Raw genomic sequence first — 27710 nt, 5'->3', positions numbered from 1 at the left:
CAAGGTTATCACTGGTCAGAATGTTCTTGAAGCCTGAGGCAAGTGTCTATCCTTTGAGGGGCAGGTTCGATACTTGGACAGAGCCAGTGGGCTTTGAACAAGTTGGGGAGATAGAATTTCTAGCCAAAAAAGCAAGGAGCGAGCACGACAGGAGAAGGCCACCCGCTCTGTGTGGTTCACCAACAGGAAGGTCAGTGACCTCCCTGGGCAGCAGGCACCTCGCAGGACAGAATGCCTGGCTTGCCACAGTGACTCCCGGGAAAGCCCGCTCCCGCGGAGCAGACGCTGGGGTTTAAGGACACGAAGACAGACGCCATCACGCCTGGATGACGTGAAAGGTGATGCTTAGGTGACAAAGACCCACCCCAGCCTTTGAGGAGGAGCCCGGACGCCGGCACATTCCGGGTGAAAGTATGGGCCTAGCTCCGGGTTTAGTTGGCAAAGACCATCCCTGAAGTGTTCGGTGTAACAGAACAGGAAACATCTAAAGTCACTTAGAAATTCGTCTCCCGGAGCCTGGCTGTAGTAGGATTTCTCAGCAAGGCACACGGACTACATTTTACTTGAAGATCTCCCAAGTGTTTCTGGGTATGTGTATGAAGCATACATTTTCATAAGAAAAGTAGTTGTCTGCCTTTTCGGCAGTTTCCCTTTTGTATGCTGGACAGCAGACAGATCGGTCCCTCCGCGCGCATCCATCCAGCAGATGGATGGACTTTCAGACACAGGCAAGGCTTCAGACACCAAACAAAGAGTCATTGGCCCAAACGATCCCAGAATGGACCAGGCCCTCCCGGAACACAGACGCATTGGAAGAAATGCAAGCCCCGTCGTTAAAATTAATACGAGGACTGCAGCATGTTCTTTAATCCGCACGACTGCTTTATTGTACAAAAAGTTTCCAGGAACAGTAAATTAGTTTTAAAAAAGGACAAAAAAAAGTCATTTTGGATAGAAGCGCTTCACTAATTGCTTTATTTAAGCACACAAGAAGAAAAGTCTTATCTGACCAATTAGGTTGGAAGGGTTTTATTACCTTTAAGAAGCCATTAGCTAGGATAAAACACTGAAAGCACTTGTGTCAAAACAAATAAATAATGCTCTCTCAATTAGCAGAGAAAGCGGTAAATCCGTTAAATTAGAGACATACACTGCTTCACGTCCATGGCGAAGACAGCACCCCCCACCCCCAAATTAATACAAGAAGAGACAGTAGATTTCAGTTACAATCTCGGGAAAGATCAGCTTTGGAGACCCCACGGTCAACACGGACTTCTCTCCTCTCCGGTGCCATCCAAGGAACCACCCCAGGACTTGCTGGAGGGGGCAGGTGTCCGGGGCTGAGCCCAGGGGTGCCCAGAAGGAGCTTTCCCTGCCGGCCCTCTTCTCTGCTCGCACCGCAGGCTCGCGACCAGAGCCCGACGGAGGGATGCCTCGACCTTCTCGCACGCGAGGGCCTGTCTGCAGGAGCCCGTCTCCTTCAGAGGGTTAGAATGACCCTGAGGGACCGGGACTCCATTACCAGTTTTCTCTTACTTGCCCCAAGGCAGCTGATCTTTCCCTAACAAAGGCTCAAAAGAAAAATACAGTGTTTGGAGGAGCTGGGCCTGCTGGCGCCAGGTTCTGGGGCGGCCTCCCGCCGTGGGGCAAGGCAATGGCAGCAGACAGTGGGGCTTTTGCTGGCCCCGCGCCGGCTTCAGACCACTCGAGATCCTTGACACCACGTGTGTTAGCTCTATTATTTAACCCAAATGGGGTGAGGGGGTAGGGAGCAAAAACCATCCCCGATCACCCCTATTAACTGAAAATAAACATAAATAAATGGCGATCCCTTCTTTCTTGTGCGATCCTTTCTTAAAGGGTCACTTTCGTTCAAGGGTAAGACTGAGCACGTTAAAAGCTCCACCAGTCATCCAGGAGTGCCACTGGAGGCCGTCGGGCAGGGAAGAGCCCTGCCCGGCGCAGCCCTGCTCCTCGGGGAAGCTGGTCTCCGGGACACCCAGACTCTGCCACCGGATTCGACTCGGCTGTGAGTAAGGAGTGCCTAGAGCTCCTCACGAGGTCTGGAGAAGCCCCACGTGTCGGGGGTGACCCAGGAGGTGGGGGTTCATATTTCCCGACCTTTTTCCCAATAAATAACTGTTTGTCAGGGAATACCACGTGATTTCCTGAAATGCCAGGGGCACCTCTAGATCATTCTACAGTCATGGCAGTAATATGAAAACCAGTGGCCTCCTGGAGTCACAGACGACTTGGGAAGGGAAGGCTGGGACGTGGGTTTGGGTATTAAGACCACGATCTGTTTGGATGACTTGAACCTCTGGACTTGAGTTTAAGTTTCCAGAAACCTACTTGAAAGTCAATCCTAAAGAGATATTTTATGTGACTGATCCAAATAAAGCACGGCACATTTAACGAAGTCATGCTCCTCTCAAACTTTTTAGGAGAGGTTAAAAAAAAACAATGGAAAAGCCATCGGAAATTATACAAAGACCATTAAAAAGATACTGGTGTCTCAAGACCCAATAAAACATGAACAACTTCAGCTTTCAAAGTCGCCATCACTTTCCACATTATTCTACAGTTCTAGAAATATATTCGAGCACCATATTAATAATAGGTAAGTAAACGGCAAAGTCTTGCTTTGGCGATCTGATTCATGCTCACGCAAAGAAGGGATTTCCTAATCCAGATTTTCACAATCTGCAGGAACATGCCTACTTTCTCGGGCACGTTAGCAGCAGTGAAGGAGCTGATAAATCATACCACTGGTGGAGTATCTGACTTTGAAACGGAGTGATGTTTGGTTAATAATTTGAGATCCACTAATCCTAAATGGGGCGGCCCATTCAGAACGGCCTGTGTGTAAATTCACAGTTCATTAAATGGTGTCTGGTTTGAACAGGCCATTATGTGGTTAGTATAGAAGTAATGGATTGAGCAAGGACCGCTGGGGATGAGCACAGGGACACACCGGCTGATTCTGGTGACTTCCATGACACTGCCCATCTTCCATTTGCATGTTTTCTGGTGAGGTCGGTTTGAATTACCAACTTCTAAGTTTAGGTGGTTTTGTTTAGTAACCCCTTTTGGTTTACAGTAGAAGATGCAGGGCACGGATTCTGGATGAGGAACAGCCCATTTACAGTTAACTCAAACTTATGAGGCCGTTGTAACCGGCCCATCTAAATGTGTTAATTACCATCAATGATGGTTTCTTCTTTTTCACACTTTGTTACTCTGATCATTAACAGTGATGGAAAAGCTAAATTAAGTTAATGGGGAATGGATTATAAATTCTTAAAGGACTTCTCAGTTTGTTTTCAACTGGAAAACATACAAAGAAAGATGAAGAGGCATTTTTGCCTCTACTCACAAATTTTTGGTACCAAATTTCTTAAAAACCAGATGGTTTTTAAAAAATGTTTCCAAAAATTATTTTAACATGTTGCTCCGACATGACAGCTAAAAAAATAACATATGCACATACAGTATCGACCAGCTTGTGGAGTGCCTGTAAACATTCAACTCATTTTCTCTTTCTAAAAAAAATATATATTATGACTGATAACACTGCTCAATCTCTATCCTGCAGCAGTAGCAAAGGTCCTTAAATTCTTGACAACGAAGGAAAACCAGAAGCCCATTCCCTCTGCTTGAGCACGACTGTGACGAGGAGTCCAGGCCGGCGCTCGCGGCCCCCACGCGGTCCACAGCCCGCGCCTCTGCTGTGTCCGCGGGGTGGCCATGCCCTTCGCGCCTGGGAGGCCATGCGGGTGGCACACGCAGCCCCACGGATGCCTAGCGAGACTTCACGCCGATGAGGACAACAATGAGGACAATGATGATGACAAATAATATTAAAATCACAAGCATCTTCCGATTCTTCCTTTGATACTGCTCTGCCTATAGAGAGAGGGGAAAAAGGCTGTCATTTTCCCAAAAATCCAAAATCAAGTCTTCCAGTCCTGGGCCTGCGGCTCTGTCTGCATCACTGGCCTCTCTGCCACAGGCTACGTCACGTCACGACAAGCCCTGCCGCCAGTTCTAGCACGTTCCTCAATGCGGGCGGACAGCCTGCAGAAGGCCGTAGCTACCGAGCTACCCTGGGTGCACGGGAGCCAGCCCGGGCCCACAAAGGACACAGGCTGGCGGCAGGAGCCCCAGATTCCACCCCAGGGCTGGGTGGACCTGCTTCTCCTCCCCCTTCCACTGACCCCAAGGAGCCACTCTTTTGAGGAGAGCCTCCTGTTTCTGGACACAGTTTTTGGGTCATCCTTCGTGATGACCTCCAACAATGGGCTGAGCTCACCCCAGCCAGTGTGTATGAACTGACGGCCCCCAAGAGGGGCGTTTTCTGCCTCCCCTGATGCTGGAAACAGGAACACCCCTCTGCAGCAACAGGAGTGCGGAAGTACACCCCACGGGACTCAGAGCACGAAGAGCCTCCCTGGGATAGTCGCTCGCCCGAAGTGCTTCCGCCAGCACCACGGAAGGGAGCTTCCGGAGTTCAGCACCTGCTGCACTCCTCCCCTGCACACAGCAGCCTGGAGGCCCTGGGCAGGGCTGGGCGGCGGGGGCGGGGAGGGGGACGCCCTCACTCACACCACGCCTGCTGTGCTCCACACAAAAACGCCCCACCTGGGTTCCTGGGGACTGACCCGGGAGAGGAGTGTGGCCGAGGAGGGAGCTGCGAGGTTACCCTCCCCAGGTGATGCTCCTTCACAGGGAAGGACACGAAGGAGACAGCCCGATGGAAACGTCTAAGAATATCCAATCTCTTCTGCTTTACCTCCGCAGTCCCCATCAACCTTCTGACTGGTGGTTTTGTTTCCTAAGGGAGCCTGCACACCCACGGGGAACCACTCAACAACCAGGAGGAAACATCGGGGCGAGCAGATTAACCCATCAGCAGAGTCCGGCCCGTGCGGAACCACCCCCAGGCTCCATCCTCCTCCGATGAGGGGACTGCCAGGGGACCGGCCAGCCACGCCACTGACAGCCGTGTGACCGGAGGGGGAAGCTGAAGCACGTCTGCTGCTCTAATACGGAACCTAGAACACCAGGGAAGCCGATATGAAATGATATACTTTAAAGCTTCTCAAAGTGATTTATAAAGTAGAACCCAAAACAAAATTTCTAGTTCCCACTGGATTTGTACACTCCTGCAGAGAAAGCTCTGCCCTTTATCTGTGCCTTCTTACAAAACATGTCTCACTAGCTTTTATTTAAGAAACTTCAAAACCAATGTATAATTCAACAGCGTATCAGAAAGTGGGTATTTCAGGGCAGAAAACTCAAGCTAGTTATCAGTCTTTCATCCGCAGGTTCGGCAGCTCAAGAAGCCCTCTGCTCGCCCGGGCAGGCCCTTCCCTTCCATCGTGCGCTGGCGTCACCTGCGCCCCGCCGCGGCCGCCAGCACATGGAAGGGAGGTGCAGGGTTCCCTTTCCGTAAAGCTGGTGTCATCGTCAGACGGGGCCCACCCCTGCCATGGAGAGCAACTGGCTTCCGAACGGCGGCAGAGCCGTCCATGTGCGGGCTGGAAAAATGCTCATTACATGGCTGGAACCATCACACGGTCTCGACGGCTACAAGGAAATGGACGGGACTTACTGTATTTGCGAAGTACGAGCATCTGTTCCTTTTAAAGAAAAGGCGCTCCCAATTACACAGGGGAGCTGCTCGGTGCCTCTGGACGTTTCTCATCACTGATGACAAGATTCCTAAGACGCTTCCCGGTTATTTTTCAATAAACATCATGAAGGACATCCCAGAAATAGCTACCTTATTAGCAAAGACTAAGAGAGCTACTCTCACTTCAACAAACTATGCTTTTCTCAAGGTGGCACACAGACATACTGCGGTAATTAAAAGGGAAAATGAGATTTTTATCTGCTCCAGAACAATCCTCTGCCAGCAATGCATCAGAAATGCGTCACAGCAAGAGAGACCTGAGTCGGCAGCAACAAGTGGACAGAATGTTCGACCTAGCAAACGCCCATATTCCCTTGATTTCCTAAAACAAGAAGAGCCGAAGAACGAAATAATTTCTGAAAGGAAGAAATGCCCCATTCCTTTATAATCTCCTGTCACTTCTCAGCAATTTTCGAATCCAGGTGCAAGGCGCCCGTGGAGTGGCTCCCTGCAGCAGGGTGACCAGGTCCCCCGCGGTCGGCGCCGCCTACACAGACACAGGGCGCTCCCGCACGCCCCGCCGCTGCGAGCCCCTCCCGTGTCCCGGGTACTCGAGAATGGCTCCCCGAACTCTCAGCTGTGGAAACGCACGGCATTACCTTGTGAAGCTGTTTCAGGCCATCTTCGGTCTTGACACAGGACTGCTCAACGTTGTAGTCAATTCTGTCAAGGACTGTACCCTGAGTGAGAGATGACAGTTACAGACGACCGACAACGGCCACTGGGAACCTGCAGCCGCAGCCGCCATGACCGAAGCACTACCTGTTTTACTCAACCGCTGCTGGAAAGGGGCACACGGAAAGCTCTGGAACCCATCATCAAGCAGTGTGAGGCACTCAGCGGCAGAGTGCTGTGTTAGTTACATGAAGTCTAACTCGTCAGAAAGAAATACTGACAAACTGAGGTTTCTTTTTCGGATTTAGCCGCTCTAACATATGCCACACTCAGACTTTCTGGGGCTTTAAGAGATCCACGGCTGGGTGGAAACAGGCTCTGCGAGGTGAGGGCCTGACTTCTGTGCCCATGGGCTGCTTAAATGCTTGGATTCCAGTGAGCAGAGCGCGCTGGTTAAGCCAGGCCCAGTCACGATTAGGCCTGCAAACGGACCAGCACGCCTGTCAACGTCAACACGGGTGCCCACAGGTCAGAACAGAGACGGTGAGCTCCGACCCACCATGTAAAATTACACGTTTGCCTCAAGGAGAATTTTGTTTTTAATTGTTTAATCTGTCGGTTCAAACGGAAAGAAGGGAACACCAGGCTATGTGGAGAACAGAGCTCTTAATGGAACCCGCTGCATCAGACGAGGTGGCAAGCGCAGTTCCTCGGGAACCGCGGGAGTAATTACTGTAACTAGATCTTCCATGGCCTCAACACTCCACTGTGCAGCTGGCTGCAGGGGGATCAGGACCCAAATCCCTGCTGGCGAGATAATAAAATACCCTAATCAGATTGTAACACTGAACAAACAATTTAATTCTACTTGAAAGCTAGTGGTTCCAGTTGCCCTTACACAGTAACCTGCCAAAATTAGAAGGGAAACCTTATCTACCTCCAGAATCACTGCTGAGTGGGGGCAGAACCCACCAGACGCCCCGGTCGGGTGGTCTCGTCAGCATCCTTGAAGTACGGGCAGAGAACACGAGACTGTCTACCCATGTTTATCTTTTACTTAAAAAAATACACATTATCAGTAGTTTTATAGGAAATGGACATTAGTATATGGCTATCATTTGCACATACACAGACCCACGGAAGCGTGTAAGCACACGCGCGCGCGCACACACGCACACACACACAAACACACATACATGGGGGGAGGAGGGTCAAATTTTGTTTCCCGACACGAATGCAGATTCAAGAGTCTCCAGAAGGACCAGATGTCACGGCAGGAAGACTCGGCGATGAGGAAGGTAAAGCACATACCTGCTCTACGATCATCGCTCCTAAGTCCCGGAATATCTCATTCAGGTCTGAGATGGACTGCACGATCTGGCGGATCTCCCGCTCCCGCTCCTCCACCATCAGCGTGTTCTGCTCCACCAGCACCAACTGGTCGTCCGTAAAACCCTAGCGAGACAAGAAGTACCGGATTTGTAGCTTTAGATTCTCCTCTTCCCCCACCAGATGGTACACTGTGCGGCTGCAGATACCATCTAAAGACTGAAAATATTTCTATAGAGCACATCAACACAACACATAAGCACTTATTTTTCCCTGACAGGAAAGGTCCAAACTCCTCAACAAGCAGGACAGTCTGAAGCACGAGGGGCTGAAGCAGGGGACGCGAAGAGAACCCATCTGCAGCTACGCAGGGCCGAGCAGCAAAACCACCGGGGGTGACCCTGCACTTCTCTGGGTTCTTCCCAACGTGCGGTGCGCAGACTGCTTTCCCGAAGGCTCTGGAAGGCAGATGGCAAGGCCTCCTTGCAGCCTACAGAAAGGAAGGAACAGCATGGCCCCCATGACTGTTCTTCCACCTGCCGCAAAAACGACCTGACGGACGTACAGGTCAAGCAGCGCTGCCCCATCGGCACTGCACGGAAGCTACAGGTCTAGGAGGAGAAGGAACAGAGCGGAGCGCAAATGCGCAGCAGCCCGTCGTGCAGCCCCGTCACGTACCCGGTCGTAAAGAGTATTATCGCCTCCATCATCCATTAGTGGTACTGACGTATCAAAAAAATGCTGGGATCTTTCCTCTCGATTCTTCATGCCTATCACAGATAGGAATTCACTTTACTCGAATACGTAAACCATCCTGGTTACTGTTCCACCATTAAAAAGGGGAAATCTAGAGTAAAACTCAACAGTCAAAATGGAGATATTCTTAGCTTTAAAAGGAGCCTATCTCCAACAGAGGCGGGGGGAGAGTAAAGGATTATAAACAGGTAACGATATGCAAGCACTGAGGGTTATTCAAGATAAAAATCACACTGTACACATGTACAATTCACTTGATGCGAAGTGAGTGACAATGCGACACTTAGAGCCACCTGAGAGTCTCTAAGTGAGGCAGAAATATTTCATCTAACTGCTGTTACAAAACATTTTTTTTTAAACATCAGTATTTCTCTCTAGAAGCATCTCTAGTAACAATTCCAAATGGCCCTAAGCAAATTTCAGAAGTATTGAAATTAAAATACAAACATGCCAGTTGTCAGAGGTGGGGGGACTAAGGTTTTGGTTTCTGTTTTTTCAGTATGTGGGGATACTATTGATTACAATGGCAATCAAGTAGAACCGTTTATGAGGTAATTCGAATGCGGATGTGGCCAACCAGACTTCCCACTGTCTAGAAGAAAAGGTAGGCTGAGTGGGTCACTAGTGCCAAGCAGCCAGCAGCCAGGGGTTCAACTACTCGCAGAAAAGGTTTCCAGGCACTCCAACACTTCAGTTGTTGTGGAAATATAAAGCTTCCACGTCATTACAACGCATTTCTCCTCTTTGTTAGCAGCTTCCCCCGACCCGCATCTGGAGAGCTACAGGCTTCGCAAACGTGCTGGAAGGGTTCTCCCACAATTCTTGAAGCCGGACGCTTCGCTGCTTGTGGGCTGTCCCGACAGCCTGCGCTCAGCCTCAGTCCAGGCAGCACCTCCCGTGGGGGCGGCTGGGGGCGGGGGCTTCCGTGGGCTCCGGGAGGTGTGAAGTTCCCCCAGGGGTAATCATGGAGGGCAGAGGAGGAAAGGGAAAACGAGCAGCAGAAGAGAAGGATGAAAACCGAAGCGGTCGCGGTCCTAGCGCTGGCGTTCTCGCGACCCCCAAGCCCTCAGAGCAGCCGGTGACACTCACGTTTGAGGTAGCCCGACTGCGCGCGCCGGAAGCCGGAGGACAGCTCGTGCAGAGCCTGTACCAGCGAGGCCACCACGTTGCGAAGGAGCCGCTCCTCCTGCTCGGAGCAGGCCCTGCGCGCCCGGCTGGGCAGGGCCTGCACGGCTCGCTGGCACCTGTGGAAGAGCTGGGAGAACAAGCCCATGGCTCACAGCGGGCCGGGAAGGGGCGCCAGCGCCTCCGCACTCCCGTCCCAGGGACGGCAACCGCTCTGTTCACGCAGATGGACCTCGGGGAAGGGGACCAGATCAAAGTTGCCGGAGGCCTCCTCTACATCCTCAGAAAGACCCAACCAGACGGGAAAGGATGCGGGGCGCACCTTCTAACGCGTCGTCATGTGTCGCCCTGCTGTTGCCATCTTCTCACTTAACCCTCATGCCCACCCTGGGGCAGGCATTAATATTACTGTTCCCATTTCATAGGTGAGAACACCAGAGTCAGAGGGATGAGAACCATGGCGTTGTTACCCTGCCAAGAGCTGGGATTCAAACATTCCAACACCCAGGGCTCTCCCGGAGCACCTGGCCCCTCCACTGCTGATCACAACCAGGAGACGCAAACAAGTACAAAATGTAAAACACTAGAGCTCACACACTAGTCAGCTTACTTAAAAGTTACTCAAGTTGAGCATTTTACAAGGAATTCTTCTAGGGTACTAAGTTCCTCAAGGATACTAATATACTTGAGTCTTGGGCAACAGCTCCCGATCTTTTCCAATTACGAGGACATGAATAATTTGTAATCACTAGTACACAATTAAAGGTACACACTTCTAACTCAGTCCGTGGTGGTATCTACTGACCACTGAGAAAACCAGCCCCATTCCTCTACTACACATGCTGATTCTTGGGGGAACTCAGGGCCTCATGTCCCTTTGTGAACTTGGGGTTGGGAAGTGTGATCTGATTTAGAGTCTGCACCACGTAATGGCTTTTGAGAGGGTCATGAGAAGCTGGGAAGTGCCCGTCCCCCGGGGTCCATTTCCACCCTCACCTGAGTGATCTCTTGGGCGGTTATTTCGATGGCGCGTTCCTGCTCGCCGCTGTCATCCAGGGTGGGTCTGTTTAAATGCTGGTCGTGAAGGCTGGCTAACTCCTTCATCTTCTGTTTGATCCGGCCGACATCATACTGTATCTAAACAAACGAAATCACCAGGACCCCACTGATGCCCGCCAGGCGTCGTCGGCCTCCCAGACAATTCGCTGTACCCGAGTACGAGCGCAGGCTTCGGCCGACTTGTAGGCTCACTGACGCGTGAGCAACTTTTCATTCAAACACCCCTCCTCGTCACACAGCTCTTCAGTTTCTCTCTATAATCCAGGTAGTCACTCCTAACGCCAAGATCGCTCACACACACACACACACACACACCTCTTCTTGTGGTGTGTGAACTGAATGAACCTAAAGCAAAGTATTTCCAGGGATGTGCACTCAAGTGTAACCGGATCAGTCTTCATGGCAGAGAGCGTAACAGACGTCGGCATCGTAATGACTTACAGAAATAAGAAAGTATGAAACTAACATTCGACTTACTTCATCCACTCCGTCCACCCATTTCGGAGGTGACCGTTTTGTCACGCCAATTGCTGCTTCTGGATCTAAGCTAATGCCTGACACCAGAGCCATACGGTCATCAGCAAGCTACGGGGAAATAAAGGGACATGAAAAAACATCATTCAGATTCCACTCTGATAGGCAAACTCTTACACCCTCTTAAATGTCGCTCCCTAAGAAGACAAAAAAATGGAGGAGTAAGTGCACTTGCCTGATCATAAGCTTGCTCTGAAACTGCTAGGATTTGGGACTGTTTTCCTATCTTTTCATGCACCAGTTCTTAATTTTCTTGGACATACTTGTGAACATGAGTTTGACTTGATCTGGCTATAGAAATGTAATAAAAAAAATCAACAAAAGATCCTTAACAGAAAGACCTCTTAGTACTAGTACTGTAACGCACGACGGCATGAACCTCAAAAACTAATGCAGTCAGATGCAAGTTAAAAAAACACTAGGTTACAGGTGGACTCAAAACGTTCAACAGGAGCGAGGTTCACTCTCACACATTTAGCTTATTTTGGAAATGGGGCTGACCCAGTTATCTTGGTCACAAGATCATTAACTGTGTGTTAAAACCTGTGAAAGAGCTCCCTAAAATGATTAGCGAATTACCCACCATCTGGCAAAAGCCGTCCTGAAAAATCTGACTGCAATCCTGACTGCCGCTTCCTTTCTTCAGCTCAACGTCCACAGGCAACGTTTTCACTTATTTTGAAATGATACTGAGCGTTCCCGTTGATCTTTCCTGCATAAGACACTGCCTTAGAAAGCCTGGAAGATGCGGAGGGTGACCGTGGGTCTGCTTGGTTAAGCTGCTCTCTTGCCTAGAGGCAGTGAACAGGTTCAAAGAATCCTGAGGTGCCTCCAGAGCTCAGAATTTAGAACTGCCAGTTTCCAAAGATCCAAATGATGATCAAAAAATAATGGAAAACAATATATAAGTCTTGTACAGGTAATACTTTGTAAATTTTCTAAATCATACTGCAGAACTGGGTGAAGAATTTATATTGCTTTTCTTCCCCCTTCCTTGCATTTATCTAAATTTATTTTTTCATTCATTTAGCAAATACTTGTTTGCTTTTCTAATAAAGGAACAAGGCAAAATTTTAAAATCCACAGATAAAGGGGAAAAACAGAACGTAAGGAAAAACCTACATTAAAAAAATTCTTCAAGTAATAAGCCCTAAATCCTGAACAGTTTATAGCAAAATTCTTACAAGCAAACTGGGGTCTTGAATCTGCCCTGCCCCACTCCACCCCCTCGCCCAGTTCTGCCCCTAGGGGCTTAGGGCCTTCTGTGCATTCACAGATCACACCGTGTGCAATGACCACAACGAAGGGACCAGAATCCTCGTAACTGCTCCCGGAGCATCTGTGAGTCGTGATTAAGTCACCAGCATTCCGCCGCCGCGTGGACCCTACAGGACCACGGTGTCATCTGCAGTTGTAAACAAACCGTGTGTCATCCAACCTGCGCGATCCCGGGCTGAGTCCACGAAGCGGTAACCCTCAGGCACAGCTCGCTTTTCAGAGCTCCCTAATAGGGATCTTATGTTCTTTGTATTGTTTTAGTCCTCAGAGAAACTAGGTGAGCTAGGAACTATTATTCCAATCTGTAAATGAGGAAACTGAAACTCAGAAAAGTTAAGGAGCTTGCCCAAGGTCACAAAGCTATCCCGGGACAGACGACCACCGGGCGGGCGGACTCCAGAAGCCCCATCTACTGCACGAGCAGCCCGGCCCTTTGGCAGGCCCGGGAAACAGAACTGCAATTTGCTAAGAAAACAAATCAGGACAAGAAGCCTCCAGATTGAAACACCACCAGGAAACACAGTCCTCAGCCCCAGTCCCCGCTCCAGCGGTGCCTGGGACTACAGGGCAGGCTCCCAGGGAACGCACAGGCGAAAGTGGTCTCCCTCCCTGACCCTCTGTGGACGCGGCGATGAGGGTCCAACTCATCCTAGACAGAGCAGGACAGACAGCAAGCAGCGGGGCTGTCTGTTCCTCCAACTCCTGCTCCAAAGTCCCCAGGAGGTGTGCAACCTCGTGCAGGGCAGAGGGACCAAGGCAGGGGAGGCGGCCACGCACACAGCGGTGCTGGACACAGAGCCGTGGGCCCGCGGGAGCAGAACGGGAACCTCCACCTCCAACTCTTAAAACTCAGCAAGGCTGAGCCGCTGCGGCGCCTCCTCACGGGCGACACTGCTCTCGCGACCCTGGCTTATTACCCGTCCCGCTATGTTTTTTTACTGTATCGTTTTCAATGGCGTAATAATTTGTTTTATTTATGGCTTTTAAACTCAGGATCTCACTTTGTACTGTTTTTACAAATATACTGAACTAAAAAGATGCAGAGATGGTATTTATCTAAATTTATCTGGATAGTAATTAGTATCACTTTAGCTGAAACTAATGAGAAACTGTCAGATGAGAAAAGTCAGTTGAAGTGGACTCACCTCTTTTCAGCAGTACTTAATTTTACACAAGAGCTGTGTTCCCCTCAAAAATGCATGTAAGTCAAAACTGGGGCAAACACATTTCTCTTTAAATGTTCTAAGGAAGCCTGCTAATGAAGAGACCCCCGCCCATAGGGGACAGATGCCAGCTGGCCAGGCTGGCCCTAGCATCCCCTACACTGCATCAGGGTTTTGCCAATTTGAAAAATGGGAAAACCTGTCCCCTCCCTAACATAGTCTATAGCCATGCTTATCGTGAAAAAGAAATTCAGCAGCACTTGGATGAAATGTGTCATTTATTTTATCAGTACAAACTTTAAATTTAAAAAACCACATTGTTTTGAGAAGAGTAAACACAACTGAAGATAAATGTCAATTATTTGAAACAGGAACAAAGATGAACATTAAATAAACATATTTTAAGTGCAAAACAATCACCCTTTCAGTTTCAGAAACCTCACTTCACATTTGAGAACATGTTTTCTTATTTTTTTAAGACCCAGGACATATCAGTTTTCAAGCTGCCATTCTAGCCAACACAGGCTTTAAAAATGGCCAGATTTTTAATTCTCTTTACTCATCCTGGCTGAATTTCAACTTAGTCCCCTCTCTGAATATAGGACACCGGTCTTTAAAGCTTTTCTTAAATGAACTTGTGCTTCTCAAGTAAAATATCTTCCCCTATTTTTTAAATAAAAAAAAAAAATTAGTAAAAATTGTACTCATAAGAATATCAGAATTCCTGTCTCTGATTTGTGGCTCTGTCCTCCAAGAACTGTGGGGGTGTGTGACCCTAACCCAGGGTTGCCAACACAGGAAAATTCCAACAGAAGCTCAAAACAGCACACCCAAAAGGCTTCTTACTAGTCTCACTCAAGTCATCTTTTGCCCTTGATCCACTTTGGACGTTGACATTCGCCCCTAAAAGAGCACCAGACGGTACGGACAAGCTCTTGATCTATGGAAGGAACGCACACACACACAGACTCTTATAAATCTGGCTGCTCCGAATATAGAGCCTCTCTACTCTTAGAAAACCCTGAGTTAGTGTACTGTAAGATTAAGGACAAGGCAAAGCCTCTGTCGAGATTAGCATGGTCAGACCCACTCCCCCTCCCACCCCCCGGACCCTACTTCTAAAAATAAAATAAATAAACTACGTTCAGTCATAATGCATTGGCAACAAGAAACAATATCGACAATTCTGGATCGCTTGTGGCAGTGAACAGTTAAAAAGGCCAGAAGGGACGCTGAAAATTACAGCCTGGCCACCCTCGCTTCCACGTGAGAGAATTAGGAGCCCATATGATGAAGTCAGGCCACAGGCATAACTCGATCGAGGGATGTCAGCACTACCGTCTGTTTTTTAAAATCTGTGAAAGTTTTAAAATAGTGATTACTTTTTCTGGTTATGAAACAAAAAATGTTCAAAACAGACACCTTTTTAAATATACAAAAAAATACAGAAATAAAAAATCAGAGAATCACACCATCCAGACAGATATAAATGCTGCTAGTTTCACTGATTTTCCTTTCTTCTCAGTTATCATACACATCCTTAAAAAAAAAAATCAGTAGGGAGCAATGATGGCCTGAGTTGTCAGTGCTGCCCTTCCACTAAATTGATCTCTGTATCCCAACAAGTCTTTGGAGGGGACTGCCCCCTGTTGTACAAATATGGACAATGAGCCCCTGCCTCCTCCCTACCACCGGCTGGCTCCCCCATGACGGACATTCTCAGCAGGTGACCAGTGGGCCCAGTCTGGGGCCCCCATGTCCCCACTGTATCACTCCCCGCTGCCCAGGCTACGTGGTTGGAGAGCTTGACATTTACTTCTTGTAATTTTTTATTACGTCCTATTATGAATTTTAAAAACCCAACAGCTTGGGAGATGACTTTGTTATACAAGAGGGAGTAGATTAGAGCAGGGAGCAAAGGAGAGGGCCAGATACTTCTCTGGGTTAAGAGAGTAGGGACACCGCACTTGGTCCTTCTGGAGAAGAAAGAAGAGTGGTCCCCCAGGCTGCAGACTTTCAAGCTGATTTAAGTAGAATGACAGTCTAGTGCGGACACACTATGGAGTGCCACCGAACAGGATGGCTCTACTCTGGGAGACCCAAGGGGTGCAGTCAGCAAAGTCTGCCCAGACCTCAACTACAAAGGGGTGTGCTTCCACCTACCTCACGCCCAGGACCAGGGGGTCACTCTCACCACTCCCAGAAGGCACTAATTTGCAGCACCCCTGCAGCTCCGGTGAGGCGGGGTTCTGGACACCCTTCCCAAACATCCCCAGACCCTACCTCAGCACCTGGGAATTTAGCAGTAACAAGTACACAATTATAACTAGCTGAGTCACCAGTAAGGAGATGGAAAGAAGTAAATAAAATGCAATTCTGGAAGCTACACTCCATAAAAGATGGAATGGGTCTGGACAAAGGACACGAAGGGCCAAGTGAAGCGCTCGAGAACATGAGAAGGCCCCGTGCACAGGGCTGGGGACTGGGCTTTGAGTACAGAGAATTCCGACAGCACGTGAGCTGTGTGTGGCGAAGGGGCTTTCCATGCAGGGTCTCTGGTGACAATGTGGAGAGCCCCTTTAAACGCCCAGAAGCTAAGAAGAAAAGCAGAGGGCCTGCTAACTCCAACAGTGGAAGGAGGAAAGACTGGAAATTGGCTCAGAGGGCCAATCCTGAGTACCCTGACTTTAGATGCGATCCCCATGTGGACAGTGGTCAACGCTTCTTCAACCCAAGTTGTCCTGTTGCTATCTGTCCCCCATCGCACACTTCCCTTTGGGGGCCATAAGGCCCGTATCTCCGAACTGTTCAACAAGGGGGAACCTCTGTTCTACAAGGCCTCCCCCGTAAGCCCCAGACCTTCACGCCGGTCGAGGCTGGTCCGCAAAGCCATGGCGCGTGGCTGAATGAGCTACCGCCTAAGGGTAGCTGCTTTTAAATCCTATTGTTTCTCAATGACAAAAGTAATACATGCACAAGTCTGAAAAACAGATATCCAACCTACGAAAAAGGTAAGCAATGAAAGGAAGTTTCTCCTCCATCCCAGACTTTTCCTGGATGGTGTCCACTGCAAACTGCTGTCTCTTCAGAAACCTTCTAAGTACGCACAAGCACCAATGTGAGTCCTTCTTCTCTAAATCAGAAACCGAGTGAGCGGGAATCACATCGTGCGTGCTATCTGGCTCCGGGCTCCTTTGCACCCAGCCACAGGTCTGGGAGCTTAGGGGTCTGCGGCCCGCGGGGAAGGGCTGCGCTCGGTCGGAGGGACGGAGCATCAGGACACGATCCACCTCAGTTATCTCACCAGTTCTCGACGCGGGATATGGAAGTTGTCCCCTGTCTGTTGCTATTATCAACGAGTTAAAAAGGATTTTAAAGCTTACAGGTAGATCTTTATCTTCTAGTTAGGAGCCCCAATGGTTTTAAAGAAAGTCACCCTAATCCCAGCTCACTGGTCAGACTTCGAAAAAAAAAAAAAAAAAAAACCGAAAACAAAAAACACCCCCTCCATTACTCTTTTTAAAAGGTCTACCCTCAGGAAGAATATTTTTACCCCTTTGCTGCTGAAACGAGTGATGGAGACACAAAATGGACAGCCACAGTTCAATCTCCTTGCCCCTCGACCCTTCCATTAGCGCTTCTAGAATAAAGTGCTAGGAACATGCACCCTCTTCATCTTCTGGGTGAACTGTCAGTAAGTCAGGAAAAGGCCAAAAGTGTGCTGCTGGGAAGGGGGCAGAAAGCAGACCCCGCACTCCCCAGCTCAGTGAGCACGCACGGAGGCTCACCAGCCTCACCCCAAACACAGCGCTGCGAAGCCTCCTGGGCGGGTCCCCGGGGCCTGAGCCCTCCTTCCTTCGGGCTCTCCCCAGACATCCCGTCCTTCCGTACTCCATGTGAGTTACACACATAATCCTAAAAACAATCTGGGGTTTTGGAAGTGCAAGAAAAGGCTCCATCTTTACTGCTGCCAAAGCCGAGACACTTTCCTAAGAGCAGTAAATAATAGTTCCTTAAGCCCGTCCCTAAACCACCAATTTACCTGGTGTGAAAGCATATTAAATAAATCCTGAGGATTAAATTGTTAAGCACAACAATTATAGGTAATCAAAGTAAATGCTAAAATATATATAAGCTCTGTTAGCATTCTGTATATGACCAAAGACTTCAAGAAAAATCAGACATAATTTTATTAACTAACATACAAAAATATTCAAAACACAATACCTCATCCAGCTCCTGAAGAGACATGTCGTTCCCATCAGTCCCATCCAGTTAGGGATAGCAAAGAGAAAAAGAAGGATGGGGACAGACAGATAAGGTATGGTCAGTTGAGAAAACACTGATCTTAAGCAACTCTAAAGCAAACTAAAAATAAAGATCCACTAACCCAGGCATTTAAAAAATCTTCCCCTTTTGATTGTTCCTTAAAAAAAAAAAAAAAAAGCTACATCAATATATATTTTTCTTTATTTACTGTGATTGTTGTTTTGGTGAATGAAATAGGAAACAAATAATAAACAGCTGTAAAAATTAAAATACAATAAACAAATAAAATACACTCGCTTTACTTTCACTAAAATATAATGCCAATCTGTTTTGTAAATATAAACTATCACACACAATATTCTAAATTTCCCTTAGGAAGATTAAAAAAAAAAAAAAAGAAAGCAAAGCTAAAATGCAGTTTCACTGTGTCAAATACATGTACATTCAGCATGTAAATCAGCCCTGCAAATGCAGCAAAATTAGAAAATGAACACCCCACAAAAATCATCTATGGCTGTATTCAGATAATATTTGAGTGACCACACATGTAAGGTCTCTACAAATTCAATCCCGCAGACACGGCTTTATCCATGGTAATGAGCAAGCCGGGAACCATTCTTCCCCGGAGAGAGACACAGGTGGTAAAAGAAAGAAAGACTCTCCCCATTTGCCGTATATTATTACTAGCCCAGAAAGCACATAGTTATTTATAAAGCTATTAGTAAAGCAAGTAAACAAACAAAACAAAAAGATAAGGAGAGTTTTTTTTTTCCTAAGGGGGGTAGGAAGGAAGCAGCACCGGCAGCCAGAGGATTAAGTTTCAATTTAAAACTAAAGGTCCTTTTTCAGATCGACATGGAACTTTATCTTCTGAACAGATATTTACTAATGATGCATAATCTACACAACGAGGTCTTTTTTTCTTTCGTGTAGTATTGATCAGTGAAATAATTACTGGTAAATTTCAATAATCAACTGTGTTTTTTTTTAATGCTTAGCAGTAAATTTAGAAAATTAAAAACATAACTTCCTTATTTAAAAATTAATAGTGCAAATGAAACTGGTCTATCAGGGCCAAAATATTATTAAACAATGACAGTAATAAAAAGTGTAATCAAGCAATATTCCTCCATGTAAAAATTCAATTAGCTGACATTATAGAAAGCTGAAAGTCCTCTTCATTCCTCCCACAATTTGTTTTGAGAGCAAAGTGAACTCTATTTATATACACACCTGCCGTGACAGTAGTACCGGAATATTTTAACAGAGAAGATAGTGTCAAATGGAAATCTGATTTAATTACCTTTTACTTTAAAAAGAAAAAAAGAAAATGTTTCTATTTTTTAAAAACTTTAACATTTTCATCAAGAAAGAACTGAAATGTTTGTATTAATAAAACAAGGCACAGGGCAAACCCCTAACTTCGGGGTCTCCGTCTGTCCATCTGCCTGTTCTGCGGCAGCTCCTTGGCATCTGATCTTTGGACAAAGTGTCACTGCAAACCACGGTTAAGATCTCTGCCGCTCGGGAGCCTGTCCTCGATTATTAACCAAGCACACACATCCTGATCTTTTGGTTTCTACAATTATTAGTTGCTAAGAGGTGAAATCAGAATCACCGGCTAAGTAAGACACTCTCTATCGCAAGTAAGAAAACTAAGCTTCAAAATCTATAAATCCATTTCCCCAATCTCAGAGCTTAATGGCTGAGATGAGGACAGACCCAGGTGTTTGGGCCGCCATCCACCCCAGCTTCCAGCACCTCTAATTTTATTAACAATTCAGGTTATTACTAGCCATAGGCAGCTACTACCATACCACATCTGGAATTAAATTCAGAAGGTCATCTTTTCAAAGAGCCCCCCCCCACCCCCGCCAATCCCATTTTGCTATTCAAAAAGAGAAGGCCTTCAAAACTCCCCCAGCCACCAAATTACCAGAAAATTCTGTCAGGAATTAAATTAAAACATTTAGAATTACCATCAGGAAAAACCAAAATATAGCCAAATGAAAACACGTTACTGCACATCATCACCTTCTCAATCTTTACAATGTCTGAATGTAGGTTTCTGACCTGCTCATGGCATATAATCAAGCAAACACTGAAACTCCAAGCAGCACGTGGAATTTATAGTCTAAAGAACTTTCTACATAAAACTGAAAAGTAAGTGGAAACCCATCTGTGTTTACTCAGGAAGTCTGGGAAAGTTGAGCAAACGGAGTTGGAAGCACAGGTCTATGCTATAGTGCTGTTTACTTTATTTCCGTGACTGCACAAATAAAAGTTTGCTTCACTTTTATCCAACAAAGTACCCTTATTCTCAAATAAGCCTCACTGCTCAAAGGGAATCTTTAGAGACAGGAAAGCAAATGAATCTAAAGAGAAATATACAATGATTTCATACTTGCATTCTAAAGACAGAGAATTAATTTTCCAACAGACTCAGTGGGGACTAGAACCTTCAATATGCTGGTAAAAATGGACTCTGTGTGGTTGCTAACTGACATACAGAAGATGCTAGCCTAGTGCAAGAAAAAGAAAAAAAAAAAAAAGATTTAAACAATGGGTTCTTCCATTTCCCAGGACCTGCGCCACGAGTCCTGGAAAGGCAGCCAGCACTGCTGTGGCCCAGTGGGTTAGCACGGGCCTCTGGAGCCAGGGTCCCCCGAGGCCCCATCCCAGCACCCTGACTCGCCAGGCGGGTGGCACTGGGCGAGCTCCCCGACTCCTGCAAACCTCAGTTCCCTCATCTGTCTCATGAGAAAAACAACAGCACCTGTGTGACAGAGCTCTGTGAGGATGAAATGAGGCCATACACGGAAAGTGCCCACATGCACAGAGCCCCAGTGCCAGGCACACAGTTAGCTCTCAGTAAGCCTTGGCAAATATTACCGTCAAGACTGACGAAGGATTTCAGATTTCCTACAACCTTAGTTAATCCTGAGTATCATTTTTTTCCCCTAAAGCATACCGTGTTTCATTAAAAATAATGTGCTGGTTCCAAACTAATCTAAGACCAATTAACCCCAGCTTCCATTTACAGACTGGGCGTCATTTTCAAGCAGAGGACAGGTCAGGCAGTGAATGCTAACCTGTCGCTCCAATCCCTCACTCAGATCCGTCCCAGATCAAAGCAATCACCCGCGTCCTACAGCACCTCATTAGATGGGACAACAACTCAACAACTACGTTTCATTCATTTAAGACTTTACATGTTTTTTGGAATGATTATTTTATTTTGTAAATTCATTTCAGCTACTTAAAGCCAAGCTGCCTGTAACTGCTTGAATGAGGTGATGCCTTAAAACCTGCACTTGGCCAAAACAATGTCAAGAGTTATTTCTGCAAAGCACTGGAGCTGCTTCCCGGGATTTCTGCGTGACACCGGGCTGAGGGGCTCGGGGACGCTGTGGACTACTTCTCCTTTTTGAATGAAAGCTAGGGCTGTGTGCTGGGCCAGGAGAAACTGTATTGAAACCCTAGAACTCACCTAACTTAAGCCCCTCAACTTATAAATAAGGCAAAGACGTCGGAAGGGTTTAAAAAGCTTGCCTACAGACACATTCTGGGTCAGCCGCCGAGTGCGACGACGTACCCCTAAATTCCCAGACTTCAAGTCCTGCGCCTTCCTTTATTTCACACGTGCCCTGCGGCTCAGCGGTGATGGGGAGCCCACACTGAGGCCCAAACACAATGAATGAGAAATGCCAACCACTGCATTTTGCTCCACATCTAAAAACCAAACCCCAGTCGGTTTCTAACAATTAGTTTTGCCAGGATCAGTACAAGCAAAAACACAGTGAAGTGGAATTTTGTTCAGTTCTGGGTGGTAAACTTGAAAAAGCATACAGAAACACTAGGTTTCATTCACAGGCAAGAAACTTAACCAGGCTGTCTGAGCAGGGAGTGCTGAGCTAGTCGGAGAAAGCTCTCGGCAACGCGAAGGCTGCAGGGCGATCGTGCAGAAGGAAGAGGCTTCCCGTGTCAGAGACCCCGAGGGCCAGAACCCAAGCTAGGACCACAGGACACAAGGTACAGAGTTGGGGTTCATATGGGCAAAGACTTTTTTTGGTAGCACAAGAGGTGGAATGACTGGCTGCTGGAATTTCCTACAGCCATCACAGAATGTGGTCAAGGAAGAGAGGCACAGGGGTTATCACAGAGGGGATGTGGGGTCAAGGACCTTTAGGTCAGCAGAGACCTAGGGGACTTTGTTTTGTCGCTGTACATCCTCCTTAAATTCCTGCTTAGCTGTGACGTATTTGCCTGAACGCTGCAAAAACCTCTTTTAGTATGCATGCATGTGGGTATGCACAATAAGCCCCCCCCACCACCCAACTTCTGGGGGTTTTTCCCCCCTCCAAGTAGGATGCAAAAAAAAAAAAAAAAAGCATGTTTAAGTTTCTTGAATGATACGGCTTTAGGTGTACTTTGAGGTGTGAGATATACACACATGCATACATCTTGACAATTTCCATAGCTTTTTCCTTAAATAAGGATGTGAATGTTCAGATTTAAAACTTGAAAAAAAAAAAAAAAACCCCAAAACCCCCAAACTATCAGTTCAACGTGATTTACTGATTTCTTTTGGGTTGTGTGTGAGGTAACAAACACACACTAAAATCAACTTCTATAGCTTTTTCTTCTAACTAGGAACTAGAAAATTCAGGTTATGATTTTTTAAATTAAGTTAAACTCTAAAATTTAGTTGCTTCCTTTTTAATTACTCAAGTTTTACATATGTGCAAATTGTCTCCTTTTAATTATTTTTCTCACGTTTTTAGTGACCTGTATATATCTTTTAAGTATTTATTTATAATTTTTCAAACATACAGAAAAGTATGTAAAATGGTATAATGTCACCCCATAGTCCTCAACAGGCTTAACGATCAGTAATACTTTCCCTTATTTGTTTTATCTGGAGGGGTTTAAGTATATAAAAAAGTGGCATTTTAACATTTTACTACTAAACATTTCAGTAGGTATCTCTGATAAAATTAACAAACTTAATTATAATTAATTAACTCATCATTACTAATATCACCTAAAACCCAGTCTATTTTCAAATTTAACAACTATGATTTTCTTTGATTTGCTACTCGGTTATGAAATTTCCAATTCAGAAACGAGGTGCTAGCCTTTCTATGAGCTAGATATGCAGAGAAAACAATGCCTAAGTTATTTGATAAAGTTTTAAAAAATTGTGTTAGACATGGCTTTCTTCCCAAATGTTTATAGCACTTTTCCAACTTCCAGAAAAGTCGAAAGAATTATACCCTGTACTTAGTCATGTTAACACTTGCCATGTTTAATTTTGTGTGTGTGTGTGTGCAGAACCGTTTCTGTTGAATCAATTGTAAGCAAACTGAAGATATAATACTTTGCCCCTGAACGCTTCAGAAAAATCTGACATGCCATGTGTTTTTTTAATGTGCACAAAAATATGAATGTGTATTTTCTTTTTAAATTCTAACTTAAGCCATTTTTGTTTAATTGCAAATTCTGTTTTTTAGATCCTCTGAACTAACTACAAGGATATTTTACATGATCTGATTGCTTACAATCTGAGAAAAATTCCAAATAGACTAATCGAGGTATAGAGTATTTTAAATGGTAAAATATACAGAACATATCTTTGAATGTTCTGAGATGTGTGTATTTAGTCTGATCCTGAAATCTATTTTCAAGAAATTGTCTGAGTTTGCTATACATATCTGCACCTTTTGTTGACATATCTATTTTTCCGAATTGTATACTCCAGCCATCCATATTTAATTATCTGCCTTAGCTTATATATATATATGTATATATACATATATATATATATTTTTTAATTGCCCAACGTAGAAAACCATTTTTAAAAAATCTGTTTGACTTAAAGATGCACTTTTAAAAAGCTTCCCGGCTTAGACACCAGGTTTTTAAACTGTCTGATTTAATAATTAATAAGAATAAAAGTCTCATGTTACCCAATGGTTCAGGGCGTTGTGAACCTTATATACGATTAAAAATTTAAAAGCAAACAACGTTTTTCAATAAATTAAAACTGATACCTTAGAAACGTTAATGCGAGTTTTAGTTCTGTGGGGTTTTTCTCCCCCATCAGTAGCCTAAAATCAAGCCATGTAAGGAATATGCAATTTTGACATCTTATTTGATAAAACTGAAATTCCACTGAGGAGTTTTACTCATTTGGTTTCTGCGCTCTAATTCTTGCCTTATTTCAGAACCTTCTTTCCAAAATCTGCACTGGAATTAGCCCGCGTCCATTTACACTTATTTCCGGATAATAAGATTTCTTTAGTTAGCATGCAGGATAAAAAAAAACATTCAAATTCTTAAGCAAATAAAAATCTAAACACACCCCATCCCTGCTTTCTATGCTTTTAGACCCGACTACACTATTTTATTCCTCAAACTGTTCAAACGGCTTGAAACAGTTTTTCTATAGGAGCAATATGGCCAAAGACATTTTCTACTTGTGATTTACAAAAAGGAAAAACTGTCTTTGTGGACGGTCTTTCCATCACCAGGACACATGGCATGATTTTCAGAAGCATTCGGGAAAGTCATAAAGGAAAAAAATTAAGAAGCAATATGGTCCCTAAGGGGAGAAATAACTGTGAGATCCCCAAAGCTGCGAGTCTCAAGTATAATGCCTGAGAGTCTGGTTTGGGGGTCACTTTATTTCCCTCCCCCTGCCTGTCTGCAGCAAGGAGCCCCCCATCAACCAGTTTTGTCACTTCACTTTTCAATTTCGGGTACTCCAGGGCTCATCGCTGTCCGGTATGGAGCACCCAGACCCCTCGCCTTATTGATCAGAGCAAGAAAGAGCAAGAAACCGAGGCTCAGAAAGGGAAAGCAGACCTCTTCGAAAACAAACAAAACCACCTCAGTCATCCTCCCGGCCTCCCTGGTAGACTCCACCGCGGGGCTAAAGAAAGGTTCAGGTAATTAAATCAAAAAACATGGGCTATTCTGAAGGTTAGTTTTCACATACACACCATGGTTTTTTGTTGTTGTTTTTTTTTAAAGTTCGAATGGAGGGAAAAGCTTAATTTCCTGTGTGGGAAATGGAAAACGAAGATCCTAGCACCTCAGTCTCACACACACACGAGCCCCCGGGAACAACAGCGAGGCGATCATTCACGGGGAACGCGGCCCCATCCAGGGCGGCGAGGCCAGGAGAAGAAAACGGGTGGGGAAAAAACAACAAAAAACAAAACAAAACACACACACACACGCACACACACAATCCCACTGCTTCCTCGTTTTGGGGGGGGGAGGGTGCCGTGCATTTGCAAGGATGGGGGTTCTGCGAGCCCGCAACCCGGCCATCAGGACCAAAGTGAGGCCCCGTACGGGGGTGGGAGGCGGGGGGGAGGAGGGGGCTGAAACAAAACGAGACAAAAAGGCTTCAGAAAGGCCCCAATTTTCCCCCAATCTTCGTGTTAAAACATATGTAAATTGGAGGCGGCCAGCCGCGCGGTGACGGCCGCGGCGGGGGTGGGGTGGGGGAGGGGTGCGGAAGTGAGCAGGAGCGGGCCAGGCCGAGCTGCAGCGGGGGCCTCCAGCCGCTGGCTCCCCAGCCGGGCTGAGAGGCGTGCCCGGCCCGCGCCGGGGGGCCTGGCGCTTCCGACCACTCTCAGTCTCATGACTCTTATCTTGTTTTTTTAAACAGAGAGACAGACAGAGACAGACAGACAGGCAGAGCCGCCGTGCACACGGCGCGCGTGTCGGAGAGGCCGCCGGGAGACTCACCGCAGCAATGCTACGTGAATGCAGAGGGCTGGAGGTGGTGTGACTACTCACTTGCTCGGCTAACAGCTGCCGGTTTTGGATGGAATTATTCCGCAACAACAAGAAAGCGTCGGTTAAACGCCTGGTGGCCATGGCTCACCCTCTGGGACCCCCCTCTCGGGCCCCCCGCCCACTGAGCGTCCTGGTTTATTCACTTTCTTTCTCTTGGCCTGGCCCAGGCCGCCCGCCCTGCACGGAAACCCCTCTGGACAAGGCCTCGAGCCCAACAGGCGCAGCTTTGCGCCTCGCTAAAGCGCGGAGACCCCTCCCCAAATAACCACCTAGGCTTTCCAATGGTCTGACTCCCCCTACTCAGGCCTGCCTTCGATCTCTAAGCACTTGAATCCCCCCAATCCTTGCCTGGCTGGCCAACGTCCCAGAGACCCCACCCCAATCCAACCTTGGATCTACAAGCGTCTAACTCGCCAATCCGGCTCTGGACTGGGAGGCCCTGAAGCCCCCTACCCCCCTTTAGTCTCTGAGACCCCCAAGGGTCTGTGCCCCCTGCCCCTAACTTGGCTGCAGGCGTCGAGGCCCGGCCCTGAGGCCTGCCTCTGACTCAGTTTCCCCACCAGAGGCTTGGCCCAGGCCTCCTTTGGACAACCCCGGGACAGGCCTGGGCCCTGAACTCCAGGGCGCCTGGCCCTCCCTTCCTGGGCCTGGTGGGAGCCGGCTAAGGCCCGGGCCCGACCTCCTGACCCCTTCCCTTTCTGGGCGGCCTGGTCCTCCACTGCCACAGCGGCCTGCTGGCCTCCAGGAGGGCAAGAGGGCCTGCCTCCCCAGCCTCCTCACTCCTCTTCTCCGGCTCCCTCCATCCCCGGATCTGACTGCAGCTCAGCCCCGGGCCGTTTCCGTGCTATGGTCCCGGGTTCTGGCGTCCCCCCGGCCCTCTTCCTGTCCGTCCCTCGCGAGTGCCCCCCTGCGACGTTCACAAGGCTTGCTCGCAACGTTCCGGGCGCGGGAGCTCCCTGCCCCCCTGCCCCAGGGCGCGGGAGCGCTCCGCCCTCTTCCCGGGGTGCTCCCGAGGCGCCCGCTTTCCCCTTCCCAAACTGGGCCCCGGGCCGGGGGAAGCGCACGAGCGGGTCGGCCTGAGCCTCAGAAGCGTGGCCCCCGGCCGCACACGGTCGCCAGGGGCCTTGGCGCGCACATTAGAGTGGAGCCGAGCGGCAGGCAAATTCGCGCCCGGGCAGAGGCGAAGTTTGAGGCGCGCGCGGAGCCGGGGCGGGAGCGGAAAAGTTGGCGGCGACTGCCTCTGGAGGCCGAGCACGCTCCACTGCAGGCGGCGGCTCGCGCTCGCCTTTTTTTTTTTTTTTTTTTTTTTTTTTCCCCAATTCTGAGAAAAGATGTATCCGAAAACAACCAGGAGAGGGGAAAAAAAAAAGCCAGAGCCAGAGCCGGAGCTCCAGGCCGCCCGGGCCGCGCCGCCGCTGGCAGTCGGGGGTCGCGGGGGGCGCCGGCCCTCCCCGGCGGCCGCCTTCTGTAGGGGGCACTGCAGGGTCGTAGAATTTCAAGTGGAAAAGTTCCCCGAAACTTGGACAGCCCCCCACCCTGTCCCTGCCCAACTTTTTCCTTCGCAGCGAGCCCGGAGCCGCGTGCTGGGCCTGCCGCGGCGCTCCCTCCACAACGAGCCCCGCAGCGCCCCGACGTCCCATGGGCCGGCCGGGCCGCCCTGGGGTCCGCTTCCCTGAGGACCCGGGCTCGGAGGCGGCGGGCAGGGGCTCCGCGGGGCTCGGGCCTCCCGGGCCCCAGCGCGGCGAGCCGGGGTCAGCCGGGCGGCCGAGGCCCAAGCCCCGCCGACCGTCTGACCCGGGGCCGCCCCACGGACACCCCGAGGCCGAGGCCCGAGCCGGGCGCGGCGTGGACCCAAGCGGGCCGGGGTCGCGGAGCCGGGCGGCCGCGCCTCGCCGGGGCCCGAGGGATCTGGCTCCGAGGCCGGGCGAGCCGGGATCCCCACCGCGGGAGTGCCCGGCGGGGCTCGGCCGTGGGGTCCCCGCGGCGGGAGGTCGCCCGAGCCTGGGAATGAGCCCTCGCGCCTCCGTGGGCTCCTGCGGTCACCCAACTTTGCACATGCGCGTGTCTGCCGGGTT

General features: G+C 48.2%; 1 protein-coding gene across 10 annotated transcripts; it reads right to left on the bottom strand.

Moving 5' to 3' along the window:
• Window positions 1-861: 861 nt before the first annotated feature.
• STX16 (syntaxin 16) lies at window positions 862-26450 on the bottom strand. 10 transcript variants are annotated; one of them, XM_047744469.1, is made up of 11 exons: window positions 25636-26444; window positions 17782-17793; window positions 11697-11825; window positions 11289-11404; window positions 11057-11164; window positions 10517-10657; window positions 9485-9650; window positions 8318-8409; window positions 7622-7765; window positions 6295-6375; window positions 862-3906 (listed from the first exon to the last, which is right to left on the bottom strand). In XM_047744469.1, exons 5-11 carry the CDS (start codon window positions 11147-11149, stop codon window positions 3802-3804), a joined length of 822 nt encoding a protein of 273 aa, XP_047600425.1. In that variant the 5' UTR covers window positions 11150-11164; window positions 11289-11404; window positions 11697-11825; window positions 17782-17793; window positions 25636-26444; the 3' UTR covers window positions 862-3801. The 10 variants fall into 10 exon arrangements, with proteins under 10 accessions (XP_047600425.1, XP_047600422.1, XP_047600426.1 ...); XM_047744466.1 differs by lacking the exon at window positions 11697-11825; XM_047744470.1 differs by lacking the exon at window positions 11697-11825 and having other exon boundaries at window positions 25585-25704.
• Between the last annotated feature and the right edge of the window lie 1260 nt (window positions 26451-27710).

Source organism: Lutra lutra, chromosome 9 (genome assembly GCF_902655055.1).
Source record: "Lutra lutra chromosome 9, mLutLut1.2, whole genome shotgun sequence".
In the NCBI taxonomy this organism is placed as follows: Eukaryota; Metazoa; Chordata; class Mammalia; order Carnivora; family Mustelidae; genus Lutra; species Lutra lutra.
This window is presented reverse-complemented; position numbering and strand designations above follow the sequence as displayed.

Coding starts and splice junctions, on each gene's coding strand:
- STX16 (XM_047744462.1), bottom strand. CDS start 25,716: ATGGCCACCAGGCGTTTAACCGACGCTTTCTTGTTGTTGCGGAATAAT. Junction 9,651..10,516: donor CCGCCCAAGAGATCACTCAG/GTGAGGGTGGAA, acceptor TTGTTCTCCCAG/CTCTTCCACAGGTGCCAGCG. Junction 7,766..8,317: donor ATAATACTCTTTACGACCGG/GTACGTGACGGG, acceptor TTGTCTCGCTAG/GGTTTTACGGACGACCAGTT.